The sequence below is a fragment of the Hoplias malabaricus genome, chromosome 9 (assembly GCF_029633855.1).
Source record: "Hoplias malabaricus isolate fHopMal1 chromosome 9, fHopMal1.hap1, whole genome shotgun sequence".
NCBI classification, from domain to species: Eukaryota; Metazoa; Chordata; class Actinopteri; order Characiformes; family Erythrinidae; genus Hoplias; species Hoplias malabaricus.
In genome coordinates, this window is record NC_089808.1 from 11,302,176 (window position 1) to 11,324,905 (window position 22,730).

At 38.7% G+C, this 22,730-nt stretch overlaps 1 protein-coding gene across 3 annotated transcripts in view; it reads left to right on the forward strand.

Annotated features, from left to right (window-relative positions):
- tbc1d14 (TBC1 domain family, member 14) overlaps positions 1-18,400 on the forward strand; it is a 54,357-nt gene extending 35,957 nt beyond the window's left edge. The window contains exons 11-15 of one of the 3 annotated variants that reach the window (XM_066681471.1): positions 860-931; positions 3,923-4,051; positions 9,043-9,152; positions 14,982-15,240; positions 16,207-18,399. In XM_066681471.1, the coding sequence (XP_066537568.1) occupies positions 860-931; positions 3,923-4,051; positions 9,043-9,152; positions 14,982-15,240; positions 16,207-16,263 (627 nt within the window). In that variant the 3' untranslated portion in view covers positions 16,264-18,399. Of the gene's footprint in view, positions 1-859; positions 932-3,922; positions 4,052-9,042; positions 9,153-14,981; positions 15,241-16,206 lie in introns of all 3 variants that reach the window. The other 2 variants (XM_066681472.1, XM_066681473.1) reach the window with 2 other exon arrangements.
- The last annotated feature ends 4,330 nt before the right edge of the window (positions 18,401-22,730 follow it).

A 22,730-nucleotide genomic window follows, 5' to 3' on the forward strand; every position in this document is an offset into this window, starting at 1 on the left:
GTTGGCTTAAAAAACTTACACTATAACTATTGTGTTGTGCTGTTATGCTGTGCTCCAGTTTGTCCATCCTGGACGGAGTTGGTTATCAGGTATTGTTTCTATAGAAGAAAAAAAAACAGATTGATACAGCAGTAAAGAGAAGTTACACATGATTGATGGGAGTATGGCATTCAGTTTAAAGCATACTACATTTAGATCTGCTCTCAGATAAAAAGTGTTACAAACATATGGCGCCCTTATGACCCACTTGTACCCATACTGTGACCACAGTCTGATAAATACTTACCAATGTCACCCGGATTAAGTGGAAGCTGTGGTGAAGAATTTCTGTTTAAACGGTTGCTAGTTCAGCAGAGTTGCAGTAGCCCACAAAGTCTGGAACTAAAAACAATAAGGACTGCTGTTCAAAAAAGGCAGTTATTCCACTTTACCCACAAAAGGGTTCAAACTAGAAAACTGCTGTAGAGCTAAAAGATATATAGCACTTTCTGCATTTACCAAAATCTATATTCCATGATTAATATATAAAGTGAAGTTATAGTAAATAGGACATGGGATAGTCATGGTTGTGATGCCAATAAACCTATTAATATAATAGGCTACAAAATTTCTTTATTACCTGCACTGAATTTAAATTGTTTATTTGCACCCTTCCAAAGGTGCCACTGACAGTGTTAATATTCACATAGCCTTTGAGGTTTAATAAAAGTGATGCTGAAAAAATATAAACTGTGCTTTACGCCGTTTTTGACAAGAATATAAAAAATAATAAGAAGAATGCAGTGTTTTATTAGCATTCATTTTGTAATGACTATAACTTTTTGTATTTTGTCTTTGCATGTGTTGTTTGACTTTACAGGGAGGCCCATATCATGATGTGCTGCACAGCATTCTGGGAGCTTACACGTGTTACCGACCTGATGTGGGATATGTACGTATATTTTAATACATATAAATAGACCATTCAAAGGCCATAATGGTCACATTCTACCACTATCTCATACACACACACACACACACACACACACACATTGACTCATTACTAGGGACTGAGAGGGGCATACATAGAAAATGGAGACAGAAAGAGAGAAACATTTTATACATGAAGAGAGCTAGAGACATGTAAACAGGTGAGAGATAAATGGGAGAGGGAAAAGGCAAGAGATCACCTACAGTATCATCTGTGCATATTTATGAAATGAATCCTGTCTAGTTACTTTTTCCCTATAAGAACCTGATTTCTGACTATGGGCATACGATTGTGTTTGTTTTTTTTGTTTGTTTGTTTGTGGGTTTTTTTGTTTGTTTTTTGTTTTTTGTCTATGTATTCTAAAGTATATTTTACTTTCAAATTCATACTTACTTCAGATAAGTAACTTTAAACAATTTCCTTTTGCTGTGTCTGAAATTATTTTGTTGCTCTAATACAGACCCCACTGTGTACAAAACTTATTGCAGACTCTTTAAATCATGTGACAAGTTACTTATATACTTATATACTTTTTATAAACATAGTGACAATAAGGGCTAAACTATGATCTAAAACTTTATTCTTTAATACAATGTGTACATAGATATTCTCTCAATATAAATTCCAAAACAAGTACAAATAATGTTTTAAAAATATGTAAATGTCATCTTATTTTGTTTACTTACAACTTAATTCTGCACGAGCCTATGGAGTTCCATGGGACAGTGCTCCCAAAACTCACCCTTTCATGGACTGGATAAGCCCGGGGAATAATCATTGAGGAAGGGTTTCATTTATATATATGGCTCTAGCAGACCATCATATTAAACCACTGATTGTTGAGCAACTTTGGGACAAGCACCTAAAATTAAAAACACCATATAGGCTTATGCAACACCATATAGGAGATATCAAATTAAACTTATTTCTAGTTATGTTTGCAACATTCTCAATTCTCAAAACTCTCAATTTTCAGTTATGAATTTTTGGATATCTAAGTTAGCTAAACTTATCTTCAACAATTGGAGGATTTATATGATTCTATTCAAGATATTGTTTTCAGTTAAATGGTTTTTATTTATTGTATAACTGTTAGTCTTTTCAATGCATGTATGTCTTGCCTTCACTTTCCTTCTCTTTCCCACATCTTAATTGTTATATATCTGAAAAAGCACAAAATGTTGATCTCAAAAATAAAAAAAGAAATATGTAAATGCAATATTCTGCAACTAATATACAATATGTATTATATAAAATAACATTAAAGGAATATATATATATTTTAAATATTTAAATGAAAAATTGTAAGAGCTGAAAAAACAATTCTCATACTTTAAGGAGTATTCTGTAAGATAGTTACTGTACTTTAGTCATAAAATGTCCAGGGTGTGTGATCATAGATTAAAGAAAAAGTCAAAGCTAAAACACTGCTGCCTCTGATAGCATTGCTAAAGCAGTATATTCTCTTTGAGGAGTGCCCAGTCCAGAGCAGAGCTCCTGTGATCCTGCCCTCCGAGGTCCTGCCTGTCATCCCACCCTCTGTCCAATCATTTTACAGTCCAAACCCACCACTGCCAGGTCTAAAAACAGTGTCTTGCAGCCATGAAATGACCAAGTGAACAGAGTTGATGTTATATTTTACTGGACCCAAAAAGCCCCACTGCCATTCTAAAAATCTCCATGACCAGAGACAGAGTAAAATGAGAGGAAATATTGGCTTTGCGTTTGAAAGGTGGAGGTAGTTTAGAAGAAGCAGCAACACTACAGAACAAAGCCAGAGCTGGCTCATTTTCTCCTGAACAGGCAACAGCAAATAATTTCTGAAAAAAATAAAGTACAGATGCCTATAGGTTGTGTGAGGCATAGCAAATTTTGAAAGGTTTAAGGACTAATTAAACTATTACTATTCAAATATTGTGTTAGAATCTATGAAAAATATATATGATGATTTGAGTGTTTAGCTTTGTTAATTCTAATAATAGTTACCATTAGCAAATGGTTGTTATCTCTGTCTGAAAAAATTAAACAATAAGCTTTTCTGTGTTTAATCGTTAAACGTTCAATTTCTGACCTTGCTCAAAACATTCTCACTTTCAGATATCCTAAATTAACTATTACAAAGGCTGCTAAATTCAGTCAGTCAGCTAGTGCAAAGTCTGTAAAAGTTTATGTCCTGAAAGGTATATCCCCAGATGATGATCAAACTGATTCAAGCTCTTCAGCACTGAGTTTGTATGAGTTTGAAACCAATCTAATGTGTTTACAAAGCCACTGTCTGTAAATGGGTAAGAATAGATAAATAAATAAACATGAAAAAAATGTCTCGATCCTGTAGGCTAGGCTAGTTCTTTTTTGGAGGTTTTTAGAAAGTGAAGAGATATCAAATGTTGAAAAGCATGAACTGAAATGAGAATATAGCTCTGTTCCTGGTCCATAGATAGGTAGTATTGATTTACTTTTGCTGTAGATGGAACTGACTCTAAATTTGGGAGAGCGGGAAATGAGTTTCTGTTGTAATTCAAACAGTGAATGGAAACTTCAGACACAAAAAAAGTAATTTTTCTTCATCAAACATACCATTCCACCTTAGTTTGTAGAGCTTCTGAACATAAAAAAAATGCCAGAGAACAGCATTTCCCCACAATCGCCGAAGTTCTCTTGAAGAGATGTGACTCAGTTTTGAATTATTCATAATGGTTCAATTATTGCAAGTGAAACAAAACACTTGCGCAAAAAGTTAAGTCAGCATCGACTTTGTGAATTTGCATGCCATTAAATAAAGCAAACAAACATACACAGTGGAACTGATAAAGACTGCATATGTCATTAATAACAAATTAAGTATTTTTGGATTATCAGTACACAAACATCTTATGCTTTTTATTTCTACATTTGTAATTGGTATTTTTGATAATACCAGAGTTTACTAATTACATTGCTCTCTCTTTGTAGGTGCAGGGGATGTCATTTATTGCAGCCGTGTTGATTCTGAACATGCACACTGCGGATGCCTTTATTGCTTTTGCCAACCTGCTGAATAGACCCTGTCAAATGGCCTTCTACAGAGTGGACCATAGCCTTGTGAGTGTCATACAAACACATGTAAATTTGTATATAAGGTGTAAATAAAGGTTGATGAGATGACTGTTACAAAGGGCATCATGAATACTAGTGTGTCCAATAAAGCACAAAATGAAGCAATGATTGCCTTTCTCAAAACATTGGATAAGAAAGAATTGACACTGAGAAAAAGAAGGAAAAAGGGAGGCACACATTCATTATCTGTAACTGCTTATCCAGTTCAGGGTCATGGTGGGTCCAGAGCCTACCTGGAATCATTGGGCGCAAGGCGGGAATACACACACTCAAACATTCACTCACACACACACACACACACACACCTATGGACACTTTTGAGTCGCCAATCCATCTACCAATGTGTGTTTTTGGACTGTGGGAGGAAACCGGAGCACCTGGAGGAAACCCACGCGGACACGGGGAGAACACACCAACTCCTCACAAACAGTTACCCGGAGTGGGAATTGAACTCTCAACCTCCAGGCCCCTGGAGCTGTGTGACTGCAACACTACCTGCTGCGCCGGCACATAGAAGTACTGAAAAGAATTAACATTGAGGAGTGGAAGAATATGTCCAAAGAAATTTACACTGCACTGCAATCAGCCTTGCTAAGATGGCTTGAAGCTGTCCTAAGTTTCAATTAATTAGTTAATTATGGGAAACTGGAGTAATGTAATTTTACAACAGGGCATTGTTAATGTTTCTGATGCATTTAAAGTGGTATATAAATAACAGCGTGGTTATGTGATTTATACATGAAGTGCGGTATGATGAATGTGCTTAATTTTTAATAAGAAATTTTACTTTTGGGGACTTTAATGCTAGAATTTAGACTGATCACTTTCAGAGACATCTCCACTTTGCCCAGATCGGAATTTGAGATAACCCTTCCAGCATGCATAAGCCCCAAATTGGTGCATGACAGTCTTTATCGGGTGTCATAAAACAAACACTACAGGTCACTCCAGGTCCTGTTTATGGCACAAGGTCAGCAGGGGGCAAGAAAAGAATTTGGCTTAAGCCACAGAGACACACTTATTGATCAACCTTAATTCCCTATTTCCTCTCACACACTCAAAAATTCTTAAAACTTAAGATGTAAAATATCCACACTCTTCCTACCTGCAGACACAAAGTTCCTGTAGAATCCTACACCTCAAAACTAAGGTTGCTGTGGCCGTTTATGATCCGATAAGCAACCAGCTATCCTTAACATCTACAGTTACTCATTGAGCCCAGCCCATGAGTACCCAAACGACCCACTGTATCACTAGCTCTTCACAAGGGTCATCAGGTAGGCACCTCCTCTCATTGGTGTTTGAATTAAGCCCACAACACCTCCAGAAGGCTCAACAGTGAGGTCTGGCATCCCAGGCCCACCCACCTCCAAGCCAGCTTTACAGTCCTACCTTTCCTTTTACCATCAACAACCGTAAATCGTCACTGGCCTCCCTGGTGACTAATGCTGTACCTAGCCCCGCTGACACCGTTAAAGCATTCTCAATGCCACCAGTTCCATGTGAACTTTGTGCGCTACATCACCAACAGTCACAATAGCATCTCTACAGTGCATTTCCCCAAGTAATCTGTGCTCTCCTTATCCACAACCACTGACTAGACCTTTCAGCTGTTTCTGATAATTCTTTCACAGCTTAGTTTCAGGCCCCTGATGCCGAACTGTAGGGGATGTGGCTGACTTGGCTACAAATTCCCTAACACCCATCTCCACTTGTCTCACATGTGCCTGCCACCCTTGTTCCTAACTTACTTCAGCTTTTTCCTTTTTAATTCAACTACTTCATCCTCAAATGAAACCGTTAACTCTATGAAATAAACTATCCATTTACTTTCAGAGTAGATCACCATGTCTGGCCTCAGTGTAGTTAACACTATGGTGGGATCGGCAGCTTTTTTTCCACCAGCAGTTTCCAGTCTCATGCTTCTCCCCATCTACCAATATTTGTAGCCTATGCAAGTTCTTGAAAAAATTCCCCCTCACGCACAAACATATTTTATTACAATAACTACTTGTCAAGGCATTAACCTCTAGCCATTTGCTGTCCAACAAACATGCTAAAAGCTTTAGCACCTGATCATGTCTCTATGTATACAGACCCTGTGACAAACTAACTTTACAAGCTGATATATGAATATGCTTCACTGTGCCAACCCCCTGTACATAATCCACAACTAGGGTCTTCACCTACCCACTGTCCAAGATTTTGCGGTGTTGGAAGGACGTCATAAGTTGCTCCCAGCAAAAAACTTAATACGTCCTGCTTCCATCGCCCACAACTCTTACCAGGAAATCTTCCGCTTTTCTAGATTCTCCCATCGAAGTCACTGGCCTTATTTTGCCCATGACGCTGCTGTTGTGCACCATGCCTCCTCTTCCTACTCATAAATAAAACTAGTCATCATTTGCCTTCTGCCCTGTGAAGGACTGGTGCCCCCTCCAGGGTGTATTCCTGTGATTCCCAATGATTCCAGGTAGGCTCTGGACCCACTGAGACACTGAATTGGATAAGCGGTTACAGATAATGAATGAATGAATGAATCATTTGCCTTCTCTCTGGTGATGTGGCCTTACTAAAAGCTTTCCATAAATCACCTGACCCAAGGCCTGCTCTTCCACATTGTACTTGGCCAGTCACATCCCTTAGATCTAATGAGCTCCTGGCTACCTGCATGGCCACTTTCATGTTCCACTTCCTTCCTGCTTTTGTGACTGTTGCGGCTGCTTTTACCACTGCATCTTTTGATCCTGGTGTCATCTCATCCATGTAAGCCCTAACTGGGGAAGCCGAGTACCGTCATGCAGCCTCTCCCCACCTACAACCCACTTAAAACCCTAATTATTACCTCGATTGCCATTATAAATGCTAATGATGAAATTATACATCAAGCCATTATACCCATTTTTAATCACTGCCCTGATGTATGAATTTTCCCTGTGCTAAAGCAAAACTGAATATCCTTTTCACATAAATTTATGTTGCACTTAGCCAAATGCATTAGCTAAATCCAGGAAAATGATATATAGATTCCTACACTCTTAATCTGATGCCTGATCATGCTGCAATGTTCCAAATTCCAATAAATCCAATATTACTTTGTGTTAACGTGTAATCTTTTTTTGTGTTAACATGTATAACTTTGTATGTGACAAATACATTTAATCTAATCTAATTTAATCTTTTATATTACATCTTATTTAATTTCTCTCTCAAATGTAATCAACTCACTCTAGGCTATCCTGAAACTATGCTCACATGAGAGACTTGTGTAATAAGTTTGATAATAATTGCAAAAGCATGTTTTAGGAAGTTAGTTAACAGAACACACATGATGGTGGAATGTTTGTGTACATGTGTTTCACAGTGTAGATCATGTACAGCAATACTACTGGCCCTTTTTTAAACTATCACCACTGTTCTGAGAACAGTCCAGCCATCAATGACCTTATCTTCTATTTCTTTATCGTAGATAATGAGCAAGACAATGGCAAAAAGACAAACTCACAAGTGATCATTCACACAATCATTATAAATGCTGTTAAAAACAGTTTAATGCTATTAACTGGTGTGAGGTTAGGTGCACTCACAAATAAACACCTAACTGTGGCCACATGCCTAAACAACTCATCTGATTTTTGCCACACAATTCATCAGAAGGTGCTTCCTCCAGGACCTTTTCTTAAGAAAACCTACATAATCCTCTTTAACCCTAGGACTGAATATTCACACATTCGTCGATTTTCATGGGATAAATATATCCTGAGGTTATTTTTAACATTTGTGTAATTTAACAGTAGGTAAATGTCTTCACAAGTGTGAGGGCGCATGTTGGAAAGTCCTGTATTCAGACAGGACTTGTCTCTGATGACAGGGAGCTGTGCACTAATAATGCACTGGGCATTCTTCACCACCTTCTGCAGGGCATACCTGTCAGTCACAGTGGTGTTGCCATACCACACAGTTGGTCATGATGCTCTTGATGCTGCATCAGTAAAAAATTTGTGAGGATCTGAGGAAAGAGACCTTCCTTAACCTCCTCAAGAAGAAAAGACGTTGATGCACCTTCTTAACCAGAAGGGATGTGCTGAAAGATCCTTAGAGGTGTGAACACCTAGGAACTTGAAGCTTGAAAAACACTCCACATCGGTTCCATTGATTTCAACAGGAGAGTATGTGCAGTGCTTGGTTTTCCTGTAGTCCACAATGAGCGCTTTGGGCTTGCTGATGTTGAATAAGTAGTTGTTGGTGGAACACCAGACAGCCAGGTGTTTCATCATCACTGTATGCTGTTTCATCATCATTGCTGATGTGTCTGATCACAGTGGTGTCATCTGCAAACTTAATGACGACATTGGATCTTTGTACCGGGATACAATCATGTGTAAACAAGGAGAAGAGCAGAGGGCTCAACAAACAACAGTCCTGTGGCACACTAGTGTTCAGAGTGAGGCTGGAGGACGTGTGATTGCCCAAACTCACAGCCTGGGGTCTTTTTGTTACGAAGTCCAAGACCCAGTTACACAGTGGTGTGCTGATACCCAGGTCACTGAGCTTGGTGACTAGCCTATTGGGGACGACTATGTTGAAAGCGGACATGGATTCAAGGAACTGCATACATATGTGTTCCTGTTGTCCAGATGAGTCAGGTTAGAGTGAAGGGCAGTAGAAATGGCATCCTCAGTTGATCGGTTTGTGTGGTAAGTAAACTGGTAGGGGCCAGTGATGATGGAAACATCTCCTTCAGATGACTGAAGACCAGTTTGTCAAAACACTTCATAAAACCTTGATTACAGTTTAAAACAGTTAAAATGTAAGAGTTATTTTTAAGTTGGTTTCTGTTTAGTATAAATATGGGAATATATCTAGTGTCCTCAAATTATTTTTTTAATTAATTAAAAAAATAGCAAAAATGCTGACTGCAACAGTAACAAAAAATATATTTGTAATGTACAGTTTTTTCTTTTCTTTTTTTTCAGATGCTGACATACTTTGCTGCATTTGAAGTGTTTTTTGAAGAAAATCTACCAAAGCTATTTGCACATTTTAAGAATAACAACTTGACACCTGATATTTATCTAATTGACTGGTAAGTACTGCTTTTACTTCTCAATCTTGGCTTCTTCCCAGTCATTGTGAATTACAGTATATTATTAATAATTTAATAACAAAAACAAATTCCAAGAGATAACAATATGAAAATGCATTCTGGCTTCTAGCTTACAGCATTTCACTCTACACTCTGTCAATCTTTCTATATAAATACAGACATTTTTTGTATGCATATTTATTTGCTGAGTTTAACACAAAAAAGAAGAATTATATATATATACCGGCTTAGCGCCTGTACGTTGGGGTTTACCCCAGTGGACGAGAGGGTAATTTCCCTGCGCCTTCGGGTTGGGGAAAGGGCTCTGACTGTTGTTTGTGCGTATGCACCGAACAGCAGTTCAGAGTACCATGCCTTCTTGGGGACCCTAGAGGGAGTGCTGGAGAACACTCATTCTGGGGATTCCATTGTTCTGCTGGGGGACTTCAACGCTCACGTGGGTAATGACAGTGAGACCTGGAGGGGCGTGATTGGGAGGAACGGCCCCGCTAATCTGAACCCGAGTGGTGTTCAGTTATTGGATTTCTGTGCTCGTCACAGTTGTGAACATACACGGCCATATGTTCTGGACACTCGGGTGAAGAGAGGCGCTGAGCTGTCAACTAATCACCACCTTGTGGTGAGTTGGGTCAGATGGCGGGGGAGGATGCCGGACAGACCTGGCAGGCCCAAACGTGTGCTGAGGGTTTGCTGGGAACGTTTGGCAGAGGAACCTGTCAGAAAGATCTTCAACATCCGGCAGAGCTTTGACTGCATCCCGGGTGAGGCTGGTGACATTGAGTCCGAGTGGGCCATGTTCCGGACCTCCATTGTTGAGGCGGCTGAGTGGAGCTGTGGCTGCAAGGTTGTCGGTGCCTGTCGGGGTGGCAATCCCCGGGTGAGTGGGGCTGTCAAGCTGAAGAAAGAGTCCTATCAAGCCTGGTTGGCTCAGGGAACTCCGGAGGCAGCCGACAGGTACCGAGGAGCCAAGCGGCTTGCGGCCTCGGCAGTCGCTGAGGCAAAAACTCGGGTGTGGGAGGAGCTCGGTGAGAACATGGATAACGACTTTCGGTCGGCTCCAAGAAGTTTCTGGCAAACCGTCAGGCGACTCAGGAGGGGAAAGCAGTTTTCCACCAACACTGTATATGGTGGGGGTGGGGAACTGTTGACCTCGACTGGGGACGTCACCAGACGGTGGAAGGAATACTTCGAGGATCTTCTCAATCCCACCAGCACGTCTTCCGCAGAGGAAGCAGAGCTTGGGGACCCTGGGGGGGGCTCGTCTATCACTGGGGCTGAAGTGGCCAAGGTGGTAGGGAAACTCCTTGGCGGTAGGGCCCCGGGGATGGATGAGGTTCACCCCGGGTTCCTCAAGGCTCTGGATGTTGTGGGGCTGTCCTGGTTGACACGTCTTTGCAACATCGCGTGGACATCGGGGGCAGTGCCTCTGGACTGGCAGACTGGGGTGGTGGTTCCCCTTTTCAAAAAGGGGGATCGGAGGGTGTGTTCCAACTATAGGGGGATCACACTCCTCAGCCTCCCCGGTAAGGTATATGCGGGAGTACTGGAGAAGAGAGTCCGACTGATAGTTGAACCTCGGATCCAGGAGGAACAATGCGGATTCCGCCCTGGTCGTGGAACACAGGACCAGCTCTTTACCCTCGCTAGGATCCTGGATCGTGCATGGGAGTTTGCTCAACCAGTCTACATGTGTTTTGTGGATCTGGAGAAGGCATTCGACCGTGTCCCTCGGGGTATTCTGTGGGGGGTGCTCAGGGAGTATGGGGTACTGGACTCTTTGTTATGAGCTATCCAGTCCCTGTACAAACAGAGCAGGAGTCTGGTTCGTATGGCTGGCAATAAGTTCGACTGGTTTCCAGACAGAGTTGGACTCCGTCAGGGCTGCCCTTTGTCACCGGTTCTGTTCACAATTTTTATGGACAGAATTTCTCGGCGTAGCCAAGTGGCGGCGGGTGTCCGGTTTGGTGGTCTCAGGATTCCATGTCGAGTGAGGGAAAGATGGAGCGTGAGATTGACAGGCGGATCGGTGCAGCGTCAGCAGTAATGTGGGCTCTGTACCGGTCCGTTGTGGTGAAGAGAGAGCTGAGCAAAAAAGCAAAGCTCTCGATTTACCGTTCAATCTACGTCCCAACCCTCACCTATGGTCACGAGCTTTGGGTAGTGACCGAAAGAACGAGATCGCGGGTACAAGCGGCTGAAATGAGTTTTCTCCGCAGGATGTCTGGATTCTCCCTTAGAGACAGGGTTAGGAGCTCGGACATCCGGGAGAGACTCGGAGTGGAGCCGCTGCTCCTCCACGTCGAGAGGAGCCTGTTTAGGTGGTTCGGGCATCTGGTTCGGATGCCTCCTGGACGCCTTCCTGGAGAGGTGTTCCGGGCATGTCCAAAGGGGAGGAGGCCCCGGGGCAGACCAAGAACACGCTGGAGAGACTATATGTCTCGACTGGCCTGGGAACGCCTCGGTATACCCCCGGAGGAGCTAGAGTCGGTGGCTGGGGAGAGGGAGGTCTGGGTTTCTTTGCTCCGACTGCTTCCCCTGCGACCCGGACCCGGATAAGCGGTGGATAATGGATGGATATATATATATAAAACGCAGTGTTCCACTTTCTCACAAGTCATCTTTGAAAATATATGTAGAGAAATATCAGTGTCTGTGTAATCGGGTTATGTGCATATGATTTTGTGGTAAGGGAATCAGATAATACACGTCTCTTTGAGAGTTTTGACAGGCTTCTGTTGCTAATAATTATTTGACAAATTAATGTACAAAAATTGTTAGTCATTTAGTTTATATTGAAATGCGTTGTAGCTTTTATATATTTTCAAATGATTTTTCAATGAAATTAAATATGTTCCACAGGGAACATATTTAAATATGTAAAAAAAACTGTATCAATCTCTAGATCTCTGTTTATTTCCTTAGTCTAACATAATGCTTGAAAAAGATTTAAAATTGCACAGCAAATGGAGCAATTGTACATTAGAAGTGGAGGACTGAGTTCTTTGTAGAATATGTATTATTTAGATTTCAATAAGTGAATTTAGCCAGTCAAACAATTTTATACCTAGATGTAGTAATGGTTTTGAGATGGAGTAAGATAAGGCTTTACAGAGAGGTTGTTTCTTCTCACCTACTTGATGTGGTTAACACAACCATTAGATGGCTGCCTGTCTTTCTGTGGGTGTGTGTTGTAGAACTGAAGCTGCCCGCGTTTCACACTTATCTCACATAGCTTTCATAATTTAGTTGGAAAGACACCTATATATTTAGAAAGAACATACGATGTTTATAGGTGTGTGCAGAGAAACAAACAAAAACATGCCGTCATTGACACAGCATATACAGATGAGGCCTAGGTCAAGGCATTACATTTTTCACACCTCCACATTTCATATCATCATCATATTTATTCAGACAAGTCAGTTAGGGCATTTTATTTGTTTACATCAAATATTAAAACAATTAGTTAGAGACTTATTTTTCAGCTTTAATTTCCTATATCAGATATTAATTGGGTCAAAAGTTTGCATACATCAAACGGCTACAAAAACATATTTATCACTCCTACCTCTTCCTACTCTGGGGGGAAATTCACTCTTTATTTTTAGACGGATGAAGTGTGACTATGATCTATTGAGAGCTTTACACAATATACAGAATTGTCACGTGTTGGAGAAAGCCACTGTGGAATTTTTAGCTGTGAATATCAATTTGGAAATCTGTGGGTCATTACATGGCCAAGCTAATTTGAGATGTGCTGTTCTGAGGCATACAATAAAGACACTGTCCATGACAAACAACTAAGAATGTGAAAGAAACATGACATTACAATCCACATATACTGCACTGATATATACAGTTATAATGCAAAGATGTATTTATTTAGTTACAGTGCACTGAGTTAACAAGATTCCCTAAAGTTTTTCAAGTTTCCCTAAAATGGTCATTTTTAGTTTAGCTATGTGAATATTTCACAGATCTTCATGTAGAATATGGGACATGGATGTGCATAGTTTTTGTGAACTTGATATGTGTCTTACTACATTAAATTAGGTAAAAGTTTAAATTGCTTTCATTTGATATCAAATTTATTTAGTTAATTTATATAGTATTTTTCCCATTTGTTTCCCCATATTTTAAAGTAAGAATGAATGGAGTGAAAAATTTGTTCATCATTCTTATGTCTTACACTAATTAGTTTGTTGTATGGTTTCTGTATGGTAAGGGAATATTTACAGAATATCCCGTAGGAATGAACAGGGAGCAGAGCAGAGGCTGTCACAACATTACAAGTACATTACAACCATTCAACCAAACAAATGTGTAGGTCCTGAATACCATTTTTATGGCTTCAGAGCTTTGGCCTGTATATTCTGTGAATAGGGCGGCTATTCTCCAGGGCGGCTTTACTCACTACCTATGCTTGCTAACCTGCTAACTAAGGTCACAGAGTATACACAATTAGTCGGTTTGAGCAGAGATGCTCTAATTTCAGGCAAACTGCTGACAAAATGAACTGTGGTGTAGCCTCGTTTTGTTGCAAGTTTGTTGTTTTAGCATGTTAGGCTGTTTTTATATGACTGTTTTAGGCTTCATTTGTGCAAAGACTTTTATATTTATAAGCCTGAATATGGGTGGAGTGGGGAGAGCACTTTTTACTGCAGGAGAGCCTGAATGTGAGTTGAGTGAAGCGTTGGCTGTATCGATAACCAAATTTATACAAAAAACTGAATATATGAATCTCAAAATTAGAAACAGAATACATACACAACGACCAAATATCTGAATAACCAAATACTTGGGCCAGCTCTATTGTTCAGAAAATCAGTGGTCAGCACCCACTTTAAAATTATGGCTGTACTGCGGATCTCAGCATAGCTAGGGTTAGTTGTTCGCTAACTTCTGCATACACAGTGCCACTAAGGGCACATGTACATGAATAAACCAGAGCTTTGTGGAGGTTTTCTAATTTGAGGTGTAAAGCTGACCAAATGAACTGGGCTACTGGGCTTATATTTTTTTCTCCATACATTTTCAGAGTGTGACATCACTAGTTTGTGAGATCCCATAGCGCCCACTACCTGTGGGTACCTTAAATGCACATACATTTACTTTATGGCCTAATACTTAACCACAGAAGAGACATTTGATGCACCACACACACGTCATAAATACTGTGCTCATTTTGGGGTATGGTCCATATTTTTAAAAAGCATTATATTACTGCTATACCGCCTAAACCTAAAAACAACCATCCAACAGTTGGTGAGAAACTGTTTTGTATAACATAGCAATTACCTAGCAAAAGCACCTTAGCAACCACTAAGTATGCCACAGCAACTGCCCTAGTAACACCCGAGGATAACTTATAGGATAGCTAATAATCATTCTGCATGTTTTTTATTTATTTGTTTATTTATTTATTTAAAGCAAATGCATATTTGCCAATATTTTATATTTGAAATACCATGGTTGTTTAGAATAGGTTATGGTTCAGGTATAATTTTTCATGTGTAAAACTGAGCATCTGAAGTTGTTAATAAAGTTATACATGTTGTATTTGTCAGACCCAAATACAAATTTGAGTTTGCTATGATTGTGCTCTGTATACTGTAGGATCTACACTCTGAACTGTAAGTGCTCTATTGCAGTACTGTTATCTATTACGATGCTGGTATTTGTTCTCTGTGCAGGATATTCTCTCTGTATCGTGTAGTTTTTACTTTGCTGTTATCTCTTCTGTCAGAGATCTTCATTCTGTAGAGCATGTGTTTTCTAGTTGTCCTCTGTTTACTGTTCTCTGTGTAGGATCTTCACCCTGTACAGTAAATCCCTGCCGCTGGACGTGGCATGCCGCGTTTGGGATGTGTTTTGTCGGGATGGTGAGGAGTTCCTGTTCCGCACTGCTCTGGGAATCTTGCGGCTGTACGAGGATGTTCTCACTCACATGGACTTCATCCACAATGCTCAGTTTCTCACACGGCTCCCTGAAAACATCAATGCACACACGCTTTTCTCTTCCATTGCAGCTGTCAGCATGAGCTGCAAGAACAGAAAATGGACTCAGGTACACTCTATCCCTTTCTTTGTCTCTTTCTGTCTCTTTGGTCTTACAAATGCATTTTAAAATCCAAACCTGCATTAACTGTAATTGTGTGTTTCCAGGTAGTAACCAAATATTTGTCATGTTTTCCCCATAGAAATAAATGGGGTTCAAACCCTTATGTCAAGATGACATACACATACCAGTAATACCCAGTAACCACCTGGGCCACCACATGAAATACCATAGCATCTGTTCACCTAGGGCACCTTGGCAGTCATTAAAAGAAACAAAGCAGCTCCCATAGCAACCACATTTTAATACCTTTAGCAGCCGGCCAGGCAACCACCTGGGATGGCCTAGCATCCATTAGTGGAACCCTTAGTAATGGCATAGCACTGAATTAGCAACATTTTTGGTACTTGGGGCACCTAGCCACATACGTGAAGTACCATAGCAACCAGTTGAAATAATGTAAGAACAACTTCATCAAGATCCTGGCCTACAATTTCACCATCTAGAAACACTTTGGCAACACCTTAGCACTCACATAGCAACAACCTAGCAGTCACATACATTAACAACCACCTGAAAAACCATATCTGTCAAAGCAATCATCTTATCATATCTTTTTCACTCTATATACCAGGTAGCTATTTGATCTTTCTTAACAATCAGAAAACATTCCCTAAATGTCCACTGATGTTTAAGTCCAGTGGTTACCCCATTGAACTATTCACATTTGTTGCTGCCCTGATTTTAAATTGTTAATTTTAGTCATGTTCAGTGTTTCATTTGTATATTTGAGCCAATTCACTTCTATTTTAAGTATTTTTACTAGCATTGTTTTTAATAACGTTCCTATGGTTTTTATTTATTTATTTATTTCACTTTTCTTCCTTTTTTTTTTTTGATGCTTTTTGACAAAATCAAACCTAAATTTCCCACAGTTTCCAATTAACAAGATAACAATGCATTTTGTTTGTGCAGGTTCTTCAGGCTCTACAGAAAGACCCAGAAAGGGCCAGTCCTGTGTTGAAACGTTGAGGGGAACATCCTACAAATCTGGAGACAAAACCCCTGCTGAAGCCTCTGTACATTGTATGCGAGCTGTACCTTAAGACTCAGGACCTGTATACCTCGTATGTCTGCTGAACTCCAGAATTCCGAATTTCTCTTTGTTTGAGCACATAGCACTTGAGGAGATCTTTTCCTGTGGAACAATACATACTTCTGGGAACTTAGAGAAGGCACCATACTTATGCACACTTATGGTGAGAGGCTGACCAAAAATATACAGTTCCTCTTACCCCAAATGTAGCCAATTGACCAAGACATGTTTGGTGTCTTAAATTTGCATTTTAGATGGCACTGGAGCCACGAAGATGATGTAGCTAACATGTATTGGATGCTTTTAACCATGAAAACAGTAGCAGAATGTTGAAGCCTGTATATCTGTGTTTGTGTCCATTTTGCTTGTTATGCAGTGTCAAAAACAATATTAGCAAGTATATTTGAGATTACTTAACAATGATAGTAGCTAAAGACTAGGGTAGATTCAGGTATTTTGGGAATGTTTATTACAATTTTAACTGATTTGTAAATGAGAATGGCCTTATTACCTAAACACAAAATGTGTCACTTAATATCTTTTAATATCTTAAACCCCTTTTACTTGAACCTACACTAATAGACACTTCAAGCCTACTGAGTAGTGTTATAAGAACTGCATGCTTCTTTGCACATTTACCTCCATTCATAGTTTGTAGCTCCAGTGTAAATCTAAAGAAGTAGACTTCAGAAACCAAACATTTGAGTTAATGGGAAACTGTTGTGATGCTTTTTAATCCAGATGCATTTTTCAATATTGTCCCAGCTTTATTTCTCCAGCCTGCTGATATGAACAAAAATTTGAATTGTCTGTACCCATTCTTTCCATCTTTACCGTCTTTGTACTGGGTCACTTTCAGTCTGTGCTGTTACAGCGTTAAAATTGGATTGTCGTGATTACTGGGATTTCTTGTTTTGTGTGTTTAAATGAGCTGCTGAATTTCAGTTATCTGCTAAATTGGTTTTTATCATTGTATGAAAACAGACGTTTCCAGATCTGTATTATAGAGAAACCATTAGTTTAAGCAGGTTTAATGAATTTAAAAATGTAATATTGGCACTACAGTTTGCCTTTAGGCTAATGCCTATACAAAAATGTAATGTAATTTACTGACAACATATGATAATATATTTCAATGTCATAGGGGTACTAATATATATTTAAATATTGTTGCTATTATAAAACCTTGTATCTCTGGAATAATAACTTGAAATAGAAAATAAATTAAATGTAATGTTAAGGTTTTTCATTTAAATAAATTTGCACCATTTTTGACAGTTCATTATGCAATATTCTCATAAAGAACAGCTGATGGTTTCAAACTCATACAAAATAAGGACACAAAGTAGCTTTGATGCAAAGCACTGAATGGCACTCCCTTGTTGGAGCAGTTCCTAAACATGAGTTTATATATGTGAGTGATTGAGTTACAAGCCAGTTCCATTGAGTGCTTTGCACCTAAAAATCAGCTGCAGTGGAATTGATAGCCAAGACACGTTGATGGAAATTCAGATTGATCATATATTTCAGGATGTATGTTCAGAATCAATGTAAAATATTCACAAGCAAATTTGGGTTTGGCTTTAGTAGTTGACTGTATTGCATTTTTGTTTTCTTATGGTAACTGAGTGTGTCATTTGTTTGTGTGCTTGTTTGTTTGTATTGTTTTGATTTGCATATTTGTTTGGTTGTTTAATTTTCAGCCTGTCTTTTTTCTATGTTGGCTGAGGTGTAGTAATGGAGTTGTGTTTGTTAGCTAGCCTTGTCCAAGAAAATTGCACTTTGTCCCTGTACAAATCTTATTCTGAAGCTGTAGGGACAAAAATAAACATAGCTAGTTAGGTCTATAATACGGTAACTGTTAAACTGCACTGTGTTGTGGGAAATGGAGGAACAGATTACACAGAATAGGTGAAACAAATTTAACAGCATATGGTTTAAAAATAGATCTTATAATAACGTTAATAATTTTGAGTAAAATTTGAATTGTTGGGTATGGTATGGTTGGATTGACAGTAGTGTTGTTTCTATTAAAAATAAATTTGGAAAAATCTCCCTTTTTTCATCTCAGCATGATAATAACTAAACTCACTTTGTATGAGGCTTATGAGAAATCTGGTAAAACACCTTTAGCATTTAGCATCATTAAGTCATTTATTCCACTAACCTCACTTTCCCCTCACTCTCTTTCTCTTTCTCTCCATCCTTTGGTCTGTGAGAGTGTCAGAACTTTGCATGTTTAGTTTTCACTAAAGCTGTCTGGCGTAATGGAATATCCTACCCATGAGGTAGCATGAGCAAAAGATGACGTAGCAGCTGATTTAAGTGTCTGAGATTATAGCTCAACAAGATATGAGATGAGTGTTGAAGCAAGCAGTTTGAAGCTTTTTGGGGGCAATACGGTGGCGCAGCAGGTAGTCTTGCTGTCACACAGCTCCAGAGGCCTAAGGTTGTGGGCTCCAGCCCGTCTCCAGGTGACTGTAAAGAGTTTGGTGTGTTCTCCCCATGTCTGCTTGCTGTAGGTACTCTGGTTTCCTCCCATGGTCCAAAAACACACATTGGTAGGTGGAATGGCGATTCAAACGTATTCCTGTCTTGCTATTTTTTCCCTTGTCATTTTCACCCTCCTCCTCTCTGTAAAAGTTAGTCCTGCGGTTGTCTTTTTTTTTTTTTTTTTTTAAATCCTAAAATTTTGCACACCAGATGTTTAGAATGGTCAGTTATATCTGATTTTTAAGACAGATAGAGTAAATTTGATTAGAATACACATTTACATATGCAGTGTAACATATCTTTGAAGTTAACAGGTCATCATTTATTTCACATACTCTAAAAACTATGAATGCACCCAGTTAGTGGGAAAGTGTCATCACTCTCAAAATCAATCTTCCATTCAAGCATCTACAGGTGCTTCTAAATAAACTAGAACATCATCAAAAAGTTAATTTATTTCATTAATTAAAAAAAACAAACTCATATAGATTCGTTACAAATGGTGATCTATTTAAAGTTTTTTTTTTTCTTTTAATGTTAATTATATCTTACAGCCAATGAAAACCCAAAAGTCATTATCTCTGAAAATGAAAAATAATCAACACAAAACATGCACAAGCAACAGGGATAATCCTTGAAAGGATTGTCACGAAAAAGGCAGTTCAAAACATTTGGGGGAGTGGACTGTGTTTAAAGAGTCACCACACACAGATGTATCCAGGACATGGTCCACAGCCGTTGCAGTCCTTGTGTCAAGCCACTCATGACCCAGAGACAACGTCAGAAGTGTCTAAAGTGTCTAAAGTCTTGTTTTCAGATGAAAGTAAATTTTGCTTTTCATTTGGAAATCAAGGTCCCAGAGCCTTGATTGGAGGAAGAGTGGAGAGGCACCTGGAAGTTGTAAACCAGTGGTAAACAGGCAGAGGAGAGAAAAACAGCTCTGAGATGATTTATAGGGACCTTAGACAAAGTATGACACACAATAAGTATAAAACTACTTTCCAACAATAATTTTGTGTTTAATTTTTTATTTATCTGTTTTGGGTCCCTCCTGTGTGTACTAAAATTCAAATAATATTTGAATACAAATTGCAGCAAGGAGTAACCTCAATCTAAATAATTTATCATAATCTCTGCCCTCAATTGATATTAAATTAACAGCTCAATGCAGTTTGAGGTGAGCATGTGATGATTTAGGCAGCTAGGATCTTATAATGAAATCTAATAAAATGTCTACATTTATGGTATCAACTGTTTAAAAAAAAAAAATCAAGTGAATAATAATGACATTCTATGATTAATCATGATTAATTTGGAAGGTAAAAATGCTATTATTTCCCTGGTTTTTTGGAAGGGTGATAAAAAAAATTAGTGCATACAAAACAAATTGGTTGGAGGAAACTCTCCATTTTACTTTTAACATTTTGGAGTAGTTTTTTATGACATTTGTATTAGAATCTCTTAAGTTGCTGAGTAAAAGTTTCATGGAGATAATTAAAAACAAACAGAACGAAGATCAGACACAAGCTTTGAGAAAATTGCAGCATGTAGTTCACAGCCCAGAAAGTAAAACATCTTCATATTCCAGCTTCAACGACTTTTATAAGAGATAAATAAATGGATTAAGCCAAGTTTGAGTAAAATGTAATTTTTGCAGCAGGTGTGTGTGTGTGAGAACAAGTGAGAGAGCAAGTGAGTTAGAGAGATGAAGTGAGAGAGCAAGTGAGTTAGAGAGATGTTAAGAATGAGAGTTTTAATGCATATTTCTACATAAAAATACTGTATTCTACCTTCTGAACTTGACAGCGGTGATGCTGTGTTTACGTTCAGTAATAAAATTGCTAACGTCTGTAGGCTCTGTAAAAATTATGAGAGGAAGTTGTGGCAAAATTTGGTAAAATAATTACTTTGCGTTAAAGAAAAAATATTAAAATGTCCAGATTAATTACATTCGTTAACGCATTAACATTGACTGTATTCGTATACATTAACCATCCTACCTCTAGTGTTTAACTTAAGATAGCAAAAATATCTGGTCAGGTTCTTGTAAAATACGTTGTGAAAACTGTAAACTCAGAATTGAGCTGAAGAATTGGTTATAAGCAGAGTGCATCACGTCATCTTCCACCTTCGTGTTTAGTCTATGGGTTTGGTTTTCTGTGCATTAGGTGCTGACTAAAGTAATGATCAAATGAAGTGTGCAAATCTAACCGCTGTGCAGATGTCTCTACCCACTCATTCTCATGCTTTTTCTCACACACACAACAGTCAAACCTAAGCTGATGTTGGCGTGTCATGCTTTGGGGCCAACTGAGGCTTTTTATGAAATGAATATGGTTTACAAGGCTGGGATGTAGAAAATTAAAATACTGACTCAAAATTTGTCAACTTTTAATAACTTCCATGACAGTGTCTATCAGAATCATTTTTTACATGTTTCCACAAACATTTAACTCCATGAAGGAGAGTGTTTAGCTGTTTAACTGTCAAATAGAGTTGAAAACACATGTCTAAGTATTAAGACATTAGTATAACCACCAGAGGGTGAACAGAACTACTGTTGATGACATTATAACAATTAATTAATTCACAGAATCAGGAGTATCAGGGAATTGACAGTTTGGAGGCTGTAAATATTAGTCAACCCTTAGAAGAATATATTAGCTACATTTAAACAAGAGTGGAGGGGTTTGGTGTGTTCTTCTTGTGTCCACATTGTTTTCCTTCCACAATTAAAAAGTACGTTTGTATGTGGATTAGCTACTCAAACATTGTCCATAGGTGTGTGTATTGCCCTGTGAAAGACTGGCATCCCTCCAGGGTGAGTTCCCTGAAAAGGATAAGTGGTTACTGACAATGAATGAATGAACATTGTGTATGTACAATGACACGTGGAAATAAAATATACCTGATGTCTCATTTAAATATTTATGTTTAAATATAATGTTTTTTAAATTAGTGAGTGTCACTGCTTTGTTGAGAAAGGCATTCAACTGTTTTTTTATGATCTCTATAGAAAAGTCAGTAAAATGGGATTGAGTGAAGTCATACAATTTAAAACCTTTGCCATGAACTGGAGTAGTCTTTGGTTGTTGTGATCCAGAACTAATCAGCAGCATCTGTACATGTCCTTCATAATGATTATGTGGCAGAATGCTATCCAATATTAAAAAATGTTCTGTTAGCTAGTCTGAAGCCTGCCTAATACTCCCTACTGATACTCTTAATTTCAGGGAAAAAAAATATGAAAAGTGCTTGTAAATAAACTTTTGTCCATGTAGTGTATGTAAAGAGACTGCTACCACATGTTTGATGAATTTACTGTCCTACTCAAATACATATAAACTCATTAAAGCCTTAGTACTGAGCAACTGAGTTATGATTTTGAAAATTTCTGAAGAAAGGGATTGCTCAGTTAGCCTGGAAATTGGAGCCATAACTCTTACCAGTATGATGCAAGCTGAAGAAGGGCCATTCCCTTTGGGCAGTACAGACGTTTAGTTTAAATTATCCAGTTTTTTGGGAAACAATACTTTTTGTGGGTTATCTTAAGGAAATAACTTTTGTTAAATCACATCTTGAATCCACTTTATGTGCTAAATTTTTATTATAGTTAAAAAAAAATAAGCCCTTGTGATGAAGAAACATTTCTTAACCATTCCCATTGTTGCTTACTTGTCCAGTTTTAGCAATGGAGATAAAACAAAACAGATCTTAAATGAAATATACAGCCTAATAAAAATAACAAATTCTTTAGTTAGGGCTGCATGGTGGCACATATAGTGTTGCTGTAACACAGCTGCAGGGTCCTGGGGTTGTGGGTTCAAGTCATGCTCTGTAATGAGCTTGGTATTTTGCTCCGGTTTCCTCACACTGGTAGGAGTATAGCTGTGAGTGTGTGGATGAATTG